Source organism: Sturnus vulgaris, chromosome 8 (assembly GCF_052056855.1).
Source record: "Sturnus vulgaris isolate bStuVul1 chromosome 8, bStuVul1.hap1, whole genome shotgun sequence".
In the NCBI taxonomy this organism is placed as follows: domain Eukaryota; kingdom Metazoa; phylum Chordata; class Aves; order Passeriformes; family Sturnidae; genus Sturnus; species Sturnus vulgaris.
The window spans coordinates 20418245-20439621 of NC_142250.1; the positions used below are offsets into that span (position 1 = coordinate 20418245).

Genomic DNA, 21377 nt, shown 5'->3' on the forward strand with positions numbered 1-21377 from the left:
ACATAAAACCTGTGTCTGGCTAGCTTGACTCTCCTGCCTGGAGATGTCTTTCTTGATAATTCATGTGACATTACTCTAGACTTTTATCTATTAATTAAAGTAAAGAACTGTTTAAGACTACCACCCACTTCAAATAAAGCAATACCTTGTAAATAAACAAAATCCATCTTCCAGGTAGGCCAAATGCTAGTAAGTGATGTCACACTCCAGGAACCACAGCAAGCAGAAAAAAAAAGATGCAAGACAAGAGGAAGGGAGAAAAATATCTTCAAGTACTCCTCAAGATAAAGTAAGTAGAATTGCACACAAGATTGACCTTGAAATTCTGCTCGTAAAACCTGCTTACATGAGTTCAGAGCTGTGTAATGTTTGATCTAATTGAGCTGATTTTTCCTTAATATGCTTTATCTGCCCTTGTCTGAACTTCTCAAAGTTTCAGTAAAAAAGGCTCAGTCATTTTTAAGTTATACTTCTGGCAATAAAAACATATTTGTGGTACTAGTACACCCATGCTCTCCCATCTCCCTGTCTTCAGTTATTTGAAAAGAGACTACTTGAGAAGAGGCAGTTTTAGAGAAGAGACTCCTACTGTGCTGCCTGGGATGTGCTGCTCACTGTGGCCATGGAGTACAGCTTAGGTCGGCTGAAGTGACTTCACAATGGAGGAAAGGTCACTTCTACTGCAGCAATCCAATATTTAGAGTTCAGATGAGCTCAGACATAACATGCAACTAAGTACATTTTTTTTTCAAGGATGCAGCATCTCCCTTGTACCAGCACAGCTGAGGCACCAATCCCTCCACCTTCTGCCCACAATTACTTTGCTCCATAAAAGGAACAGACATTAACAATGATCACACTGCCTTCCCAAATACAGAGGTTTCAGGAGCTTGTGAAATTTACAACACTGTACAGTATCCCTATAAACAAACTGTATTTTAACTGCTTTGCTATCAGCTTCTACTAGCTAGCAGCAAGGGATGAAAACTTTCCACCATGGTCACAGCTGGCTCAGGAGGTCAGCAAGGAGGGTCACAAAGAGAAGTCAATCAACAATAATTAACATGAGGACAACTACTACACCAGCAATTTCTAGGAGCTGCACAACACCATCTTTGTTGCAACTTGCATGTTTCAACCCAAGTGTAAATTCCAGAGTACCAGTATTCTAATCATGTCCAAAGATGCCTCAGGAGTTAGACTACTCTAAACCCTTCTGGCTCTTGACTCAAAAATGTTTCCTGATAGGAGGTTACTGTGGAGATTGAGCACGTTCAATTCAGAGCCTGCATCATTAGAGGCAGAGGCTTCTTATGGGGAGCTCTCACTGTGCAATGGCACATTCACTGCCTCTGACAGCAGTATCTACTGACAAAGCAGACAAATTTAGGGAATAGTATTGCCTCTGCCAATGCTAATGCTGTTTTCCTTGCCAGAGCTCCTAATGAAAAAGAATCTGAAATTGTTGAGAGCCTAGGCATAATTGTAGTTCAGCTTCTTCCATTTACGCATACTTGTGCTCCAGAACTCACAAATCTTTCCTTTAGAATCTGACTTGTCACCAGCTCTCAGGGACCTGCTCACCTCATGGTATGTGTCTTAGAATACCAAAGGACAACTTCCACCCCTCTCTACAGGTGTGCTGGGGTGGAAAGGGGGGAAAGAAGTAATTTCATCTGCTCATGGAAGAAGACCTGGTGATGGCAAGTGGGAATGATGAGGGGGAGCAAGAAAATTTTTCCCCAGCACATTCCAGAGAGTCTTGTACCAACAGCAGGCTGCTTTCCCTTACCCTCCACTCTTCCACAATTTCCAGCAGAAAATTAACCCTTACTGTCTTTCCTCAGTGTATTTCAGGTCTAGAGTTGCAATGAGCCCAGTCCTTTATGCTGATGGTGTGGAACTGCCTGGACTATGTGCCTACAGTCATTGTGCTAACCTCTGATTTGAAAGGAGAGGAAATGATTTTTTTCTCAGGCCAGCAGAAGCCACACATTCACAAGGAAGCAATTTAAGCCAACTGGTAGGAGTTCTGTGTCTGTCCCTACAAGGCACGTTGCAGAAGGCATCTAAATTAAGGCAACTTAATTTGAGGGTACAGAAAAGAAGTTACAAATGTACGTATGAAAGACTCAGAAAATAGTAGCACAGCTATGCAAAACAGGCCATATGGTTCCACGTGGTTCTCCAAAGCAGCAAGTGCTCAACACTTCTGAAGAATGTATCAAATTATATATTCCAACTGTGGTTATGTTTACATGCTATTATAAGGGAGGAAATTCCTTCCTGACCAAAGATGATGGTACTTTATGCTTTGAAAAATCTGAATGAAAATGACTGGATAATTTTTATGCATTACCATGCAACCACAAGTAATTTTCTAATTCTCATAAATTTCTTCAAATCTCTCACATCAAAAACGAAAGTCGAGGAAAATTTTATATTCTGACAAGAAATTACTTACCACGACATCAGAGTAGTGAATTCTTATCTATTTTTCTTTAATAATTTCATATTGGAGAGATAATATCCAACTTCTGCACTCTTTCTGAACTATTGTGCTAACATTTTCCAGGTCTGCTCCATGACAGGAATGAAGTGGTTCATGCCTTCTGAACACATCTCTCTACAATCACCTTCTCCCTCTACCTTGCCCATCATAATCCCATTTTTTTTCTCTTGCACATAATCCACCATGAAACCAAAGACATCCTCACTGTATTTTTAAAAGACTACGTGAGTCCCATCTTAGCCACTGCTCTGAACCTTGAGCTAAAGAGAATGTAACAGAAGCCTTCCACTGGTGAAGCTCAGGCTGCAGATGCCAGAGCTTTTAGCTGAGCCTGTAAAGACTCTGATTCTCTCTAGACTGAATACAGAGTACTGCAGAAATTCAAGCCAACCAATTACCAACATTATTATCTTCTTTAGTAAAGTAACTGAAGCTTTACAAGCACAGATTTGGCAGCAGCAAATTAATGGACTATCATTAAGGACTCAACAGTTGCAGACTTTGTCTTTACAAAAAACGAAGCTATTTGTCACATTAACACAGAAAAAGGACTGAAATGTGAAAGCATATATACTGTAAGCCTTTGGCAAAACGTTGACAAATTTGAGGAAACCCTTGCCAATACTAATGATGAGACAATGCAGATGGAAGTGCTGCTGATCCACATCCAAACTTAAGAGCTCTGGGATATTCTGATCCAAGTCTGTAGCCTTGTTACAGTTTGCACAGACTAACAGGTTTACAGCAGTCTCCTCCTGTATCTGGCCCTGCATGGAGTGTGCAATAACTCTTCTAAACATGACTGTCAAACACACGGCATTCTTCACTGTCACAACAATTCTCCTTGGGAAAAATGGGAAGTACATAGTTGTCACTCGAGCCCAGCACTGCAGCCACTCAGAACACAACTGTGGATGGCTGAAGGACTCCAAGCTGGCAATGCAAAAAGCTGGGTCTCAATTATTTGTGCTTTAGGACAACTGCTACTAGAACAACGCTTAGAGACATCAATTCTAATTCTGTCCACTCACTGGCAATGAACAAACCCCTCCCAGTCAGCAGCATTATCAGAACGCCTACAGAAGTCGCTTTGAAGCGGTTAATTATTAGCTGATATAATCTCACTTTTCAGAAACATGCTGGTTTAGATCAGATTCAAACAAGAAATGAAAAACCTGATAGGCAAACAACAACTCATCCTGAGAAATGTCTTCAGCTGGTGGCCTTGCTCCCACTGAAGTTCAACGGAATGTTGCACGGAATGTTTCTGAATGGATTTCCCAGTGGAAGTTCTGTTTTGCCACATTCACTGCCAATATTCCATACAGATGTACCCTTCCACTGCATCCCATCCTGACAATTGTGTGTCTCCATCATAGGCAGTGTCTCATCTGACAAGCTGACACAGGCACCTTGGAATTACAGAGGCAGAGAGTAAAGCTCAGGTGCATAACCTTAGAGATCACAGTTCAGGCAGACTGCTCATACAAGCATAGTTCAGGGTTTGGGACTATTCACATTTTTATCCAGCACAGCAGAATTTCCTCAATCTCTGCTGTACAAGCTTCCACTCTCACAGTGGAGAAGGTTCACCAGCATCAATCAGCCATGGAGCTGTTGCTGCCCAGCCCCTCCAAACACCAGCTTCTGAGCTGGTACCACATTCCTACCTGGACATCTCAGTACTCGTGGGCTAGGGCAAAGCCAGTGAAGTGACATCCTTCCCACAGAAATCCTTGAACTTTCACTGGTCTTCCTAGATCTGCAAGGCTCTGTAGTCTACATGTTCTGTCCTGATAGTGTTCATGCAGAACAATTAGATGGCAAAAGGGAATCCTTGTATGTGAAAACCTGGGTCAGCAGCCTCCTCTCCACTCTACCAGCACTCACAGTCTCTTAGCAAAGCACACTGACACCTACTGAGGGCCACACTATGTTTCCAAAACATCCTCTAAACAATTCTATGTTTTACGAAAGTTTGCAGGTCTGTCATGTTTCAAGCAAAGGCGACTGATCAAAGCTAGGTCGCAGTCCTAGAAAGACAGAGTCTCTTTACTAACAAGGGAAATTCTTGTAGGAGCACAGAAAGGAGACAGGCTCAGGAGACATTACAACTCACAGGGACCTGCCTCAAAAGTCCTGGAGGCTAACACAGGGTGTACAGCAACCAAATGTAATAGAGCAACTTTCTCCTGGTGCCAGAGCATATTTGCTGCATGGATGACAACACTGGGCAGCCAAACTCTGTAACTGCACCCCAGTTATCTCTAGAGCAAGAAAAACATGGCACATGCAGTTTACACATGGCCATTTTAAGACCCACATATTCTAGGGGAACCCAGCCATCAGTGCATTTTATGATGCTCAAATACAAAAGATGAAGCTCTTATCCCAAAGAAGTAAAAAGCCTTGCTTAATGCTTGTTGTGATATACTACTTGAATGGAAATGCCAGCATTGCCATTTGAACTGATTCTGCCAGTGGTATGAACAATATAAATTAAATCTAATTACACAGATTTAGGCCACAGAGAACTAGAACTTGCATGAGACCAGTAGAATATCACCCTCACTATTTAGAATGCCCTCTATAGGCAATATATTTGTGTATTTTTATGCTTATAGAAACAGAAAGCCCATTCTGAAAATGCTGACATAAGCTGGGCTGCTGCACAGATTCACTGAGCCTGGCTGGTCCACTAAAAAAAATGCAAGGAGGAAACAGGGCACAAATATCTGCTTGTAAGGTTCCTCTCTTTCCTCACCATACTCCTTTCTTGAGAGCACAGAATTGTGTGCAGCCATTGCAGGCAGAATGAATTACAATAATTTGTCTTCGTAGTGGAAGGCAGAGTAACAGCCAGAAAGCAGAATATGCTCAGCCAATGACAGGGCATGTATTAAAAAGCCTTCTAGCTTCTGTTTCAAAACAAAGAAATCTTGATAAGCCTAAAGGCAGCAGCTGCTGCCAGCAGCAAGCTGCCTTCCTTACCTTGGGGACAGCTGCTGAGCTGCTGCCTGTTAAATATTACATTAAAACAGCAGCTTTCCAGATAATGAATTATGTATCTATAGTGAAGCTGTGGCACACAGGGGGCTGGGAGGACATGGTTCAGAAATCAAAGAACCGTTTGGGCTAATGGTCTGCAAGGCTAGAAAAAGAATTACTGATGGCTTCATGATTTGTCAGAGCCCCAGTCAGGTAACAGAGGGAATGAGGGGAGGATAGCAAGTGCCCCCTACTTTTCCCTTTTACATTTTTTCAGTTAAAGGCAATCAGATTAATTTGAAAGTCCCTAAAAGGGGACACAAATCTAAAACATAGGGGAAAACAAGAGGGCTATAAGCTTTTATGGCTTGTGACTACAGCCAGTTTCAGCGCTCTAGCATTAAAGACACAGAAGGTTCCATTATATCATGTTCTTTATTTAAACGGTTCATATGGTGAAAGCAGAAACCCAAGACAGCAGTAAACTATTGTCTTCAAAGTCTGGACTCTGCCACTTACCTCAAAGTGAAAACTCAATCCATGGTTTCTGAAGCAAATCTGCAAGCACTTGTCAAACAGACACAGCTCCTCCAGGCTTCCAGAGAGGTTTTAATTCTCTTGCCTGGTTTAATTTAAGATCACCAGTTAGGTGATCTGGATAACTAATCATGAAATCACTACATGCTTGTAATGATCATAATGAAGGAGCATATTTCTAAGTGCACAGTCAAGCACCTGTAAGCCTCACATGCTCCTGCTTGCAGATACTCTAATCCAGTCTGTGGGTCTAAATATGAGGAAGGCTGATTCTCAGGAAGCCAACAGTAAGAAGAACTCTTTATATCATACTCCTTATCCTCAGATCAGCTTCATCTAGTCCAGTTCTTTCACCGTTCTGTCCAATCAAAAACATCCAACACAGCTTGGATGGCCTTTTTCAAATATGGAATAGTCACACAACAGTAACTGCAAACAAATCTAATGACAAGTATATGAAAATAAAAGTTATTTCAGTGTATGCTGTAGCTATTAACAACGAAATTAAAAGAAGTTTTAAAAAAACCCTATTTTCCATTGTTGGAATATGCTTTTCACGTAGAATTAAATATTAGTGTTTTGGGAAAAAAGGCACAGAGACTGAAACTACAAGGTTATATTGTGCATCAGTAGAGAATTGCCTTCTCTGTATTTAACAAAAAAAACCCCAAAAAAATCCTTTGAATGCCACAATGAGAAATTCCTACACACCAGTGGAGAACTGAGATACAGAGACACGCAGTGATTTCCAGTATGATACTGGCTATCAGCTAGCAGAGTCAGAATGAAAAATACAAGTACCACAGCTGGGCAACCTGGATTAATCAAACATTGATTCTCACAAAGCAAGGAATACTGTTGAGAGGGTTGGGTGTGTGGAACTGCAAGGGCAGTGCCAGCCCTAGAAAGCAGAAAGTAAAGAATGAAAGAAAAAAAGCTGAACAGTATGAAGGCTGTTCTCCCAGCACAGGATGGGAGAGAAAAGGAGGCCATTTTCTCATCAAAGCAGTGCTCTCAAAACAGGAAAGCCACATCAGAAATTAGGAGTGTACTGTGTCTCACAAAGCTGTTCCTTCACTCAGCAGCTCCAGAGGTTGCCTGGCACCTCCTGTCATTGGAGAGGTTTAACTGGTGAGCTGAAGTCACCACTCTGCCAGCAGTGTGCACATGGGTCACTGAGAGGCAGCATGGTGTTGGCCAACTCTGCTCTAGAGCACTTGGCAGCACTGGCCTCTGCTGCTGAATCCCAGAGCCCTGTGGAGACAGATTCCACAAAAGCCTAGATACTGGTTGGATAAAGCCCCAACTCCACTCAGGTTTTAATACTGATGAGAGGGATTTGCACCAGAGCCACGTGGCTTTGCAAGTCCTTTACTGAACAACAGCCATGTCTCTGTGGTGTCCTGGCAGCTCCTCTCAGATCTCCCAGCCCATGGAGTCCAGCACACTGTTTCCTGGGGGCTCAACAACTCAGAACAGGCAAGTGTACAGTCAGGATCCAGACTGTCTGTGAACTCATCCTCTACTCCCAAGCACCTTGCTTTCATCTCAGACACCATGGGGTATCACCATTGCATGCTTGCACCTTGTTGCATCCTAAACCTATGGAATGAATTTATTTGTAGGGATCTTTAAGACTGATTTTTAGTCAGGGAAACAGTCCTAGTAAATAACACACCAGTTCAAGAAGTAAGAATTATCCAGACCCTTTTCTGCCTCATCATGAGGCTTTTGTTCTACTTTCTGAACTGGAGCATCCACCAGGTAAGTGCAATAAGGAGTTGAGTAAAACACAAAGGGTTAGGTTACATTGCTTAGGCTCCAGAGTGGAAAGAAAAGCCACACACAGTTTCCAGGTCCACCTAATGATGACTCTGTCTAGCTCCTTTTTTCTCTCCTCTAACCCTGCTGTATCAAACTGGAGATGTATAGCTGGGTTAACTGCACAAAGTATTAACAGAAGAGCAAAATAACAGTGGCCCCTTTTCAACACGACTGCCATAGATGCAGAGCATCCTCATTTCCAGTCCTGTACCACATTTCCCTCAAATCAGTGTTGCATGGATTGAATTTGAATGGCTTCCATTTGCCAGGACAGCCTTTCTCAACTTTCATAATGTGTATAAAACCATCCATCCTGTGAGCACATCAGAGGAAAACAGGCACAGACAAAATGAAGCAGAGGAGGTAACAGAGCTCAGGCTCAAATCCTGCCTTCTAGCATGACCAGCCTTGGAAGTCTCCAGAGAAAGAAACTTTAAGAATACTAAAAGCAAAGCAGAAAGTCTTGTAGGTCGACATCATGCAAAAACAACCTAGCTGTCAGCTATCAAATATCCTGAGGTTGCTGGGTGTGGGCTGCTCTTCTCAGGCAGCAGCCAGCAGACCAGCAGACCCTCTCCCAGGAGTGGCAGCCACATCACTTGCCTGCTGCACATGGCATTTTCCCCAGCAGTTCCATTTGCTGAACACAAAGGGTGAGCCCACAACATTAAAGAACACTCCCCTCCTTTGAAGTTTAGATTGTTTGGCTTGCCTGGCTACAAACTAAAACTGCACCTTAATCATCCAGCTTTGAAGTCCTGTAAATCTACAGCTGCAGAAAACTAAGGACCACTTGGCAATAAAACATTCATTATTAAATTCTTTTGAATTAAAGTGAAAAAGGCTTTCCTAAAGCTGAAAGTTTCTTTTTGCCCACTAGAAATGAAGACATAAGTGAAAAATTGACAATGACTTTCCAGATCAGAGACAATTATGACTATATGACATTTTATAGCCCAGCTTTGAATAGTACTGAGCCAGTGATCAGGGAATGGACAAAGAAAACAAAAATTTATTGGAAAAAATGAGAAAATCGAAGGTTTTAACAACAGGCTGCAGAGGTTAATAAATGGTTTCATTGTTTTGATGCCTTATTTAAGGTGTGTGTGTGTGGATGTAACTGATAGGAGTTTGATGGAGGCTAAAACTGATAATAGGAAAAAGAAAGGAATTTTAGAATCCCAAATCTGTCATTGCTGCATGTTTAACAAATGGTATGAGTAGGGAAAGGCTGTATCACCAAATGAGACGTACAAAAAGTCTCCATGTGCCCAGCAGTCTGTATAGCAAAGGACATACAGCAAGAGAGAACACTGTACTTCGGCTTGGTTGTTTCATTTCAGGCAAGTCTGGAAACTCCTGCAGCCTCCACAAAAACAAATAGAGAATTAATTCAAAACACAGCGAGGCCTGGCCTGGAATACTAGTGAGGAGATAAAATGGCACATTGTGAGAATAAATCTCACTTGGAAAGAAACAGGCTCCAGCTACAACCTGGTACAAAAGAGCTAAGACACAAAATCCTGCACTTGCTGAGATTTCGGGCTATAAGACTTTGGAGAATCAGTTTCCAGTTCCCATCTCTGCTGACCACTTCTCACATTAATCTGGGCAGGTTGCCTCTCAAGGCTGAACCAGGAGCATTTACCTGGGAGTTTTGTTTCCCATTCAACCAGTATTTCTGGCCATGAACTTGTCCATAGCCCAGCTTCTGTCCCTAGACCCTCTGGACCTGTGGGAAGAGACCACAGATCATACACTCATCTCACAGCTCCTGATGGTTTGCTCCTTCCCTCTTCAGAGACACAGAGGACAGCAAGGTCAGATCCACTGGAGCCTGTGGCTACTACAGTTTTTATGCAATCACATTTTTGATGCTATGCCCAGGGCACTCTAATCATCAAACACCTTTGAACAACCACATTTACTTACTGGGATGGATGTCTTTATTCAGATGGCAGTAAAACCCTCTGCAAATTAAGTGCTTTCTGAAAGGGAGTTAAAGGGGATTGCCTTAAGTAACTGGATGGGAAGTGGCTCAAAAGCTGTCAGGAGTCCAGCCTCTTCAAAGCAAGATTAGCAGCAGACTGATCCTGAACAGCTCATGGAGAAGCTCAGCTACCTCAGCATTTCCCACTCAGACCCTGCCTTAGCACTGCCCTTCCTACACTGTCCTGGCAGCAAGAAGAGAAAGGACACACAGAGCACACAGCACCAGAAGGAATCAGGATCCCTACCCCGTCCAGGTGTTCTGGACAGTCTGATGGATTTCACAGATCAGGAAGATTTTGGCAGAAACAGGCTCCAAGAGGAAACAGCCTCAGTTCAGTTGGCTGACAATTCTGTTGGTAGTGACTCACAAAGTACAACTGGCTGCTGCTCCCTGAACATCCCTCAGTTGTCTCTTAAAGGCTCAGCCTTTCCTCTCCTGGCTGCACCATCAGCCCCTCCCTGCAGTGCAGACACAGGTGAGGCAGGCACCTTTCTAGAAACAATTGCTACTATGGCACATACTATAAGGGAGCAAAGCACTGGACAGCTGGGTGCCCGAGGAGATGAGCAAAAATCATCCTATGCCCCCTTGTAAAGTGGAATTTATATGTACACATGTACAGCAAAACTCTAAAAAATATTTTAGCACAATCAAGTTAATAATCCAGTTATAATATTTTTCCTTCCTTCTAATAAAAGCTTTACAGAGGTGATTCTATCCTTAGGAATTTCTGAATTATTGTGTAAATTTGTGTAAGGTGTACACATTTCACTCAACAAAATACCAAATAGTTTGAACCAGCACCTACAAGTCAGCTTAGCTAAATTATCACATCTCAACAGCTAGTTCTTGTGCAATCCTATTTTAAAATAGGAACCCAGAAGAAAACACAAAGGTACTACAAATTGGTTTTCTTTAACTTTTTTCCTAAAACGTTTTCCTCAACTTTGCAGCAGTGATGAAAACCTATACAATTCCCATTTGCATGTATCCCTTAGAAAAAATTAATATTCAAACAAGGAATTAGAGAAATGCACATATTAAATAAACACATATATATATATTACTTGGCATTTATGTATGTAAAATTAGCCAGGTGAGCAAGTTAGATTCCTCAGATCCCCTGGCACAAATGCATGTCCCAGACACACGAAATCACTGCCATTCTCCTTTATGCAAACCCCACAGCTGGACTGCTGGCTAAACAACAAATATCACAATGAAGACACATGCAAAGAAAGCAAATAATTTACAATGTGTGTATTGGGAGTTTACTACACTGTCAATTTCGGCAATGCTAAAGGTAGATTGCTCTCATGAAGAATTTTGTGTGTACCTAGAGAAAAATCAGTATTTCCGGAAAAAGCCCACACAGCAATTCACCAAGTGAACCTACAACAGCAAGCTAAAATCTCTATGGAGTCATGCACTCAGGTACCCCTACACAGGAAAGATGCTAAGAGGAAATATGCTCTTCCTTCACTAGGTATCATTTCAGTGTAGATTGAAAATAAAATGCTCCTTTTGTACAAAAGAGACAAAAAATAATAGACCATTACTCAGCTGCCTACCCAAACTTATCTGTAAAAACAAACACACATATTCTCTGTTGCTGTTTTGCTCTGCATCAGGGATTCCATCTCTGTGCAAAACACATGCTCTATGTTTAAAGAGTTAAACATCCTCTCGCTTAGTCGGCTTTTCTGAATGTAAAATGCAAGATAATAACATACACTGTATCTCGAACCAAAACTGCACACAGCATAACAAAACCCCCAGTGCTAGACGACAGGCAGTATGAATAGATCCATTTCCACCGCTTGTTAATTCAAAATAAATCCTTTACTGTGATTTAAAGCAAAACAGACAACACTAAACACACCAAAAATATCATGACTTACCCTTTCGGAGACACTTGCTTTTCTTAAGATATTTGGCAGTAAAAAACGGCATGGCTGCAACACTAAGGTTCCAGCCAAAGCTGACCTTTTATTATCAAGTGTAAGAGCGAAATGAACAGACCAAAGAGAGAAAGCAAATTATTGTACCAGATCTTTAAAATGCTCAGAGATGAGCAAAGGGAATTCAGAGTGGGATAAAGTATGTCAAGTTGCACGGTGGGGATTGCAGATATCTTTCTGCTCATTAGCACTGCTGTTCGAGTTATTTAAAGTGTGCTCAGGGGAAATGAGGACAATTTCCATGACAATATGTACAGTATCATATAAGGAGGAAGCATTTTTTCAGGCAGAACTTCTGCATTACTCAGCTGCTACAGCAACATATGTTGAGAAGAAAAAAAACCACAACAGGTTTGGATAACGTAAAAAAACCTGATTCTATTAACCAGTTCTTGTCTTGAGTAGAAAATGTAGCACTGTAAATCTCCTGTCATGTTACTGGGTTATGTCTTCATTCTGTCCTTGGGCACTTCTGGCTATCTCCTCATTTCCACTTAGGCACAAGAAAACTTGCTTCAGGATGTTTTGATTCCAGACAGTCATCCTACTACCCCTTGCCTCAGTTTCCCTGTTTTCAAATGGGGCAACAGTGTGACGGTGCTTTTATCTTAAAAAAAAAAAAAAAAAAAAAAATCTTTGAGGCTCTTGGGCAGTAAGTAATAAGAGAAGAACCAGGGCTTAACCCCATTGCTTTTTCCTACAGCTGTTTATTTCCCTTTAGTCTACCATGCTGCCTTTAGGTCTCCTAAAAATCTTTGGCTTTTATTCAACCAAGATGACCTGATTTTGAAATTCAGTCATAGTCCTGTTGCTTCTGCTGCCTCTCTGGAGAGTTTAAGGCAGTTTGCTACTGACTTTGTATCTTTGTGAATTGCATCTAGGTGGGATAGTACATTTAACAGCAATGACATTTATCAGTGTTTGCCCCCTCCTAGTCACCTACCTCTGATTCAGTCAACCACAGCATATTGCTTGGGCAGGCAACACCTCATTCCTTGCAATATAAAGGACAATGCCAGAAATTTGACTACACAGCCTTGGGCAGACTAATGTTTCTATGCTTTAAGTCCTTCTATGTGTCATGACCCAACTCATGATGGAACTGACCCCTTTTAAAGGTTCATGGATTTATGGAAAATGCATAAACGCAAATAATCCATACTTCCAGCAGTGTTTTAGCTCTTGACTTTTACTGATTCCAGCCTTTGGGGTACTGCCAAGTCATCAGTGCACTAAGATACAAGAAAACAGTTATTTGCCAGCAGAAGAAAACATTTGTAATCTATAACAATTTACCCACTGACTGGATTTGAAGTCAGCTTTCTAGACTGGCAAAGGAAGTGATACGAAGAAAATCAGTAGTACTCTTATAAGGGAAAAGAATATACAATGCCATAATGAAGACATAATGCTGTAATGAAGCCCTGGTAAAAACCAGGGCTACACTTCACAAGACAGAAAGCTCATAGCTGTGCCTTTTCTTGAACCATTTGTTGACATCACAGAAATAAATGTGGAGTTTTTGGGAAAGACAAGTTTTATGGTCAAGAAAAATCCATTCAGTTTGCCATCTGAAAAACTTCAACACAGTTTAGAATTCATAAATCCCATGATATTCAATAGGCTCATTGTTCTTGTATCTGTACCATCATACAAAAAAAAACCCCTGAACCAAACAACCCAACAACTGTCTGCTCTTTCATTATATAGTTTTGAAATCAGCTGACAAGCTCTCAGGCATAAATAATTCTTCCATAGCACACCTCAAGCTAAGGTCAGGTTGACCTGATATTGTAAAATCCTATTTGGTTCTTAAGCATGTATTGAGCAGAGAGGAACAGTAGAAAGGAAAGAGATGAGGAAAGAGTCCCTATGAGTCAGTGATACTGGCAGCTGCCATCTGTGAACCACTGCAGGCTGTGGGCTGGACTTGGGGAATGTACAGTATCATATAAGGAGGAAGCATTTTTTTCAGGTGGAACTTCTGTATTACCCAGCTGCTACAGCAACACATCACCCTGGAATGGGAGCCCAAGCTTGCTACTGCTCTGCCTTGGAGATGGCCCAATCTACACCATATTTAATCTGGAAATACTGCCTGATCTTGTGTCATCAAAAAAACACCTCACATGTTCTCCCAGATTTAACATAATTTATGGTCTCACAAATCTTTCCATGGATATCTGGAAATATTTGGGGGTATGGGCCCTTTCCATCACTCCTAATTCCTTCCAGCAGACCCTAAAAAAAAAGGATTTGCTCTGGAATCTGGTTATTTTGAAGGAGAAGTTCAGCAGTCAGGATAAACTCTGAGTTCATCCCTGAACCTCATGACACTTCCTCATGCTATCATTGCGGGGTATATGGGAAAAGATGTCATGCCCAAACAGCCCTCAAAACATCCAGCTTCCTCTTTGCCAGCATGCCCCACACTCAGCAACACACCAGGCTGGAGTTCCTGATGAACTAAGTCTGCCTTTTTGCACTCAGTAAATTAAAAAAAATAAGAAAAGAAAAAAAAAAATAAATACCCAGTAAAAACCAAAAAACCACAGCACAACCACAAGGGAACTCCCTTCTCTGCCAGTTTAACACAGGGTCAAATACAGACTAATGCAGTAATCCTCCCAGCTGCCTAAGATTCTGGCCCTTTAATGACCTTGCACAAAACCCTAGTGCTTTTAACTCCAGTACCCTATATTCTGCCTCATTTCCAGCTCACTCTGCCCTTGGAGCTAAAAACAGAGGTTGCCCTCCTGTTAGACTTGCAATTTCCAGGGAGGACTTTGAGCTCAGGTAAACAAACATTTGTATCTCTCATCCAGGGCAATGAAACAGAGGATCTCTCTCTATCCCTCCCCACCTCCTACCACCACAGCCTACTTAGAGAAACCCTAAGACCTTGTATCTTCATGATGAGAGAAGTGTTTATTCTTTATCCTCTAGTATTAGCAACTCTTCTATTGCGCAGGCATAGCTTTCCTTAATCAGCTCTCCAAACAGACTGAAATCAGGTAAAAATTTCCATCTTGACAAAAATCTGCAGACACACAGAACAGAATGAATTGGACCCAAACCATCAAATGTTATCATTCACCCACTGTTAAGGCTGCTTCCTTTAGTAATGCTTTTAGAAAGGGCTAGATACATCTGGGACTGCAAGAAATCTAAATTTTTCTGTTATGTATCATCATACCAAAACCACATTAACATACAATTAATGGGTTTCTCCTGTTTTATATATCCTCCTTCCTCCAGCTTCAGATCCTGTGACTTGGGAGTGCACAGAACACAAACTTTACTATTAGCAGCAGGCTAAGCAGTGTGGAGAAAAGCACCCATGACTCTTCATTACTGCCTTTTCTTTAACAAATTTCAGTATCAGGTTTCAAAACACTTTACTGAAAGTCAGTATCATCTTCCCCATCTTACAGATGGAAACTGGAGAAAGGGATGGTGACTTCTGTATAACCACCACACAATTAAAAAAGGGAACATCAGGGAGATTTTTCTGATATGTGACCAGCACATAGCTTTTTGGTTCCTCTTCTCTCTCCTGTGGCCCAAGAGGATTTTACCATCTTAGACGAACAATGACATGACTGACAACAAACATGAAAACTCCTGATTTCTATTAAAGGTCATTAGCTGTTTGCACACGTTGAAATTTTCCACTGGATTACTGCCCCGGGGGATTTCCTGCTGTTATTTCCCACCTAGGCCCAGTTAGCATGAAACTCAGAGAGAAAGGCAGCAAGACACTGCCTTATTGTTCCAGGATGTGATCACAGACTGTGTGATGAGAGTGTGTGTGGCTCTCACAGCCCCGAATGCCAGCGAGGGGTGGGCAGGAGGGCTGGAGGTGCCCCCATCACACAGTAACACCATGCTCTACAGTGGCAGCTGACAGAGAAGCAGGTGCTCCCTCCCCAGCTCCAGCTCGGCGTCCAAGGCTCTGCAGCCCAGCACGGTAAATGAGCAGGCAGGTGGCTGTCAGAGGATGGCATCGTGGTGTGCCAGGCAAAAGCTGCTGTGCTATGCAAGCCCAGACACAGAAGTGATACCAGATGACTGCAATAATACTCACCTCAGCCTGCTTTCACACCCCCAACTCATATTTTATCAGATGAAAAGAGCATGCACTCAGGGTACCAATTTAAAAAGATTTCTCCCCCCTACAAAGTGACCAGGAGAGATTTCTATCTGTTGTTGATTGGGCTGATAAAAGCAGTCTTTTTTTTCCTTTCAGCAGTTTAGAGCTAAGCCTGCCCTAGAACAAGTAGGGTCATTTTATTCTGTGACCACATACATAAATTCTATCTGCAGAACAAAGGAATCTCAGGTCAATTAAAAAGATCCTGTGGCTATAATATTCTTCTGGGAAGATGCCATCTACATATGCTTATTACAGCCACATAAATCCCACCCCCTCATTTGCCTCAAGCAAAGTAATTGTCTTTAAAAGCAAGCTAAATAATTATTTTTCCAACATACTTGTCATCATTAATTATGGCCAGAATAGCCAAGTAGGAGCTCATGCCCAGGCTTTTAAATGCTTGTAGCTAGTTAGCATGGCTGCCTGTAACTTTTCAGCTTTTTCTGCAGTGTTAACATTAACATACTATGGCTTCATTAAATCAAGGCACCCACTGATGAGATAAGTATGATTCATCTGAGAACACTGAGACCCTTCATGCTTATCTGTCCCTTAGCAAGGATGGGGTTTAATGTATGCCAATGTATAAGTATATTCGAGCACTGCTGGCTGTATTCCTAATGTCACATTCAGGCAAACACGTTCCAATGAAGAACAGATTTTTTTAAAACACAACGACTGGGAGTTGCAGGAATTAAATGGCAGAAGTCCACTGAGCTGAAGGAATTTCACAAGCCACTTTTGCAAAGCTATGTGGCATTAATCTACAAGCATGAAATACTAGCTTCTGAAAAACCAGAATGAAAACTTTGGCCTGGCTCCTGTACTTCTCCCTGAGCCAAGTCTCCCACTGAAGTTGATGGGACTTTCCCTGCATAAAGGCTACAGAGTTTGCCCTACTTTTCTCCCTTTTTTTTTTTTTTTTTCCTTCCTAACAGGAACAGGCAATGGTAGGGAAAGAGATGCTGTTTCCCTACTACATGGAGGGTAGATAGATGTGCTGGGTAGGTGTGATGTGATGAAAACCCACCTGGTTCAGAAGATTCCAGTGCAATGGGAAGGCCACAAATAGCTTCAGAAGGCATTTTTATCTTAACTGAATTTTGAATGACATGTTTCTAAAGTAACAGTGACTTTTGTTGGTCAACCAGCCTGAACACAATCTGGCTTCTGAATCATTGCCACTTCAGGCATTCATAAGTATCGGTCACCAAAATCAGGAGATGGGCTTCCAACCAATGGGAATTTTTCATTATTATCTATCTTCTGGTTTCTGAGCCTTTGCAGATCCTATTTTGTATCTTTATTTTAAATCCAGAAGCATTAAAAGACTTGTTCTTTATTGATGAAAGCTGCAAGTTTCACATAATCATAGTATTTAGAATTAGGGTTTTCAAGGGAAAACACATACACAATGAGACTGCATATGACCTCAGGTCTGTGTGCTCTTGTCAGAGCCTCGTCACGCTTTTCTTAATTCATTTTGGAAATGAAATAAATTAAATTATTCAGGTACTTAGAACAAGATGAGGGCAAATGTATCTACAGCACTTACAAAGCAGAACAAGACAAAATGGCAAATCTATAGAGGTTAGTTAAGAGATACTGATACAATAAACTGATTGGTAACACCTTTTTACTGCTTCAACTGGGCACTAAAAAAAGCAAAGCACGGCTTTTAGTGACAACAGAATAAATCACTAAATCTGTAAGTGTTGTGAGAGTGGGGAAGGAGCTTTTGCTTACAGCCTCAGCAAAGGAAATAGATGCAGTTCTGTTCCTAGCAAGAAGTTTAGCACAGACACATGTACTCTCCAGACTGAACAGAATAATGGAAATTGAGACAAAGCAGAGCTGCTGGTCAGGAGCCCCAGACAAGCCCCCAAGCAGCACAAGTCTCTTGCTGGGCTCTCCAGCACAGCACTCCCTGCACCACAGCTCTGCCCCACATGCACAGCTGAGACGAGGAAAGGCCCCAGGCACCAGTTAAGGGAAAAGGGGTTTTTTTCTCTTCAGAGTAAGCTCCGATTTTCATCCTCATTACACAATTGTCACTCCACAGTCCCTCAAGCATAGATAATGCACCACAGCAATGCCAGTCTCACCATGCAAACCTCCCCAGGCTTTTACAGGGGAAGGGGAAAGAGGAATAAAATAGTAAAATGCAAATCAGTCACATACTGAATTTCAAAGCTGCCTTTAATTACAATTTCTTCCTGTTTCCCTGGATGTTTGGAGCACTGCTCTGAGCAAGCCAAACTGATAAACAGAGTCCTGATCATCTTATTAAACTCATTCAAGCATATAACATCTGCCTTGGCAAGTCACTGGCTTTGAACAGAATCTGAATTCTATGCTACAGTCAGGCAGAAGAATCAAGGTACTATACTTCAGTATTTCTATTTTCACATCCCTCCATTGGGCAGAGACTGAGACAGAACTTCTCTTTCATGCACAAATGGCAGGAAACAGACAGCACAGGTTCCTGTAAGACTCCTAAATAAGAATGCATCTTCTTTAAGGGTTACACCACTGCTTTCCTGGGACTTGTACTGGCCAGGATCCCTTTTTTCTTGGATGACACCTCCTCAGGGCAGAAACTTGACAGTGACCTTCCTATTTTCCCTTTGCCTCTACCACAGATGACAGCAGGCAAACACCTTCTCTTCAGAGCTGGCAATTACAACAATAATTATCCTAGCTAGAAAACAGACTTATTCAATGCAGCGTATCTGCCTGTATTTCAAGGTACAGAAGGAGAAATAAATAAAGCCATGACACTGGGCCAAAATCACAGTCAGCAATAATGATGTCAGCATAGCCTGATTTATCCTCCACTGAGGGATCTTATCCCACTTCTTTCCAGCAAAACCACAGCTGAGAGCTTTGGGCTCACTGAGCCTGTTCACTGAGCTCCAGGGCTGGATTTAAACTAGGATCTTTTCCAGGGGTGCCAGAGGGGTAGGAGGCTGGAGTATCATTCCAGCACACCCTCAGCTTAGAGAAATGGAGCTGCAGAGCTGCTACCATAACACGTCCTATAGTCCATGCTGACAACAGCCTCCTGTAAAGACAGGCAATGGATAATTGACTGCACTGGCAATGTCTGCTAAGGCACAGGTATTCATCAGAGAGGGCATCTATTTTCACCCTTAACCAGTAAAGAGAGTATAATGTACATTCAGCTTCAGACTGGTACACCTAGAGTAATTTAAGTACCTTTATTCACAGATGCATCTTCACAACAGAACAGAGACAGAAGAAATGAAAGTGTATTTCAAGGAGATCAGAAGAGTTTTTTTTAATTCAGTGCAAATGGGTTTGGCCTAAATTAAAACCTCACAAGGTATTACATTCTGCAGAAAGTATTTCAGTGTCTTCACTGATAAATATGTTTCTTATCTAAAAGCTGATCTACAACAGAAGAAAAGCTCAGCAAAAGCAATCAATGCAAAAATAAACTAAAAACATTTGAAAGACAGTTTGCTGTCTTGGGATAACACAAAATGAATGTTTTGCTTTGCTGAAAAGTAATTTCAACATCTCTCTCATCTGATTTTCCCCAGGATGCCTTTCTCTAGATATCTTTTCCCAGATTTCTTACCCTGAGATCATCACTTTCACAAGAAAAAAATGTAGGCAACTAATAAAAAAAAAATTAAAGGAAAACAGAACCCTACAACAAAGCCCAAAACCCCCAAAAAACAACAACCAAAACCACAACCCTCTCCCCTAAACAAACCAAACTATGCTTTTAGTTTTCTCCAGTGGTATCCAGATTTAGCCCTAAAAGCTTCTCTTTGTTCACAAAAGGCCTTGCAGGTGAGAGTTACAGGGGCTCAGACAGCTTCTTTCCTGTGGAGTAGCACAGACAGCAGGAGACATTGGCACACTGTGCTCAAAGTGCTCTGATCCATCAACACCAGCTAAGCACTCCACACCACCAGCCTCACTGATAAGGACTGTCAGCATCTTCATCACTCTTCTACTGCACACAGCCCACACGTGTCACCTCTCAGCCTGCACTACTTTGCTTTACTATTCATCCTTATGGAGTGAAACACACTCTCCACCTTTCATACTGAATTTACAGATGTGAGGCTCAATGTACGATGCAAATTCATCACCATTCTGCTTTGAACTGCACTCCAGCTCCTTCCCTCCAAGTTTCTTTCCCCCAGTGCACAGCAGAAAAATATCCCACACACACTTGAAGCCAATGCAGTGATACACACTCGAATATCTGAAGAGCCAGTAATTGAGATGTTAACTCCAAAAGCCACCAGTGGTGATGCAAATACCCTCGTATAACAGGTTAAGATGATTTACTGCTAATCACTTGCACACAAACCCGAGGTAACACAGCTCCCCCATCACCACCTGTGCAGTGACAATCTCAATTTAAGAGCTGGGGACTACTGCTCCCTACAGCTGACAAAAATTATGTTTTTCAATCCTGATACTACTCCAAAAGACTGAGAATTAAATATTTAGACAGAGAAATGATTATTGATTAGAGGTGATAACAAGGGATAAACAGCTTATGTCAAGCATATAATGCAGCCCCAGGATGGGGAGGGAGGGGGATGAGGTCTCAGGATGGGAGAAGGATCAGAGCAGGGGTATTCAAAAGCCTCATATATTTTAGGCTCAAAAGAGTTGGATCCCATGAGTTTATCTAACAATCTGGAAAAAGAAGCAGCCTGGAACATCTTGATTCACAAGTTCTAGCCCACAGTATCAACAGCAAACAAATTGTTTTGTTCAGGATATACTATGTACTCCTCAATGCTGCTAGCTGAAACAAGTTTCAGAATGTCACACAGACTTGAGACTTTAATCAAAACAAAGAAACTGATGATCTTCCCCAGGATACCAGCATCTTGTTGGTGTTGTGGTGGAGATGGGAAGCAACACATTTCCTCATCTATTTTTTTTGTTTTGCTTTCTTCCCCATTCCTGCAATGTATGTGAAGTATGGTTCCAGAGAATGGCAGTAGGATGTCTGCATTTTAAGTTCTAGCACTCATGCCTTTGATTCATGGGTGGCTGTATTTAGGACCTCTGAGTAGACTGCTGCAACCAGTGTGAGAACCCTCTCTGAAGTCATCTTGTCTCCTTAGATCTTTTCTGGAATGCTAATAAGAGTTTCCTCATTTTGCTCTAAAGACCTTGCACACATGACAGTGGTTGCTGGGTGGACAGCAAACTGTTCTATACCTGCCACTAACTCTGCCTTAAAGGGACCAAGGGTTGACAGTACCTTTGAACATAAGGATCAAGGTTACATTATTATGAAGTATAAAATTTCCAACTACCTATAAAGCTTAGTGTTATCATTCCTTATATTTTACATGCAGACATAAAAACAAAGAGAAATAATCCATGTAATTACTGTCCTGAGCC

At 41.8% G+C, this 21377-nt stretch overlaps 1 protein-coding gene across 4 annotated transcripts in view; it reads right to left on the minus strand.

The window, feature by feature from the left end:
* ARHGAP22 (Rho GTPase activating protein 22) overlaps window positions 1-21377 on the minus strand; it is a 124055-nt gene that overhangs the window by 40774 nt on the left and 61904 nt on the right. The window contains exon 1 of one of the 4 annotated variants that reach the window (XM_088169078.1): window positions 11756-11998. The exons of 2 other annotated variants lie outside the window; for them this stretch is intronic. In XM_088169078.1, coding sequence (XP_088025204.1) covers window positions 11756-11807 — 52 coding nt within the window. In that variant the 5' untranslated portion in view covers window positions 11808-11998. Of the gene's footprint in view, window positions 1-11755; window positions 11999-21377 lie in introns of those variants that run through there. One more of the 4 variants, XM_088169079.1, reaches the window with a different exon arrangement.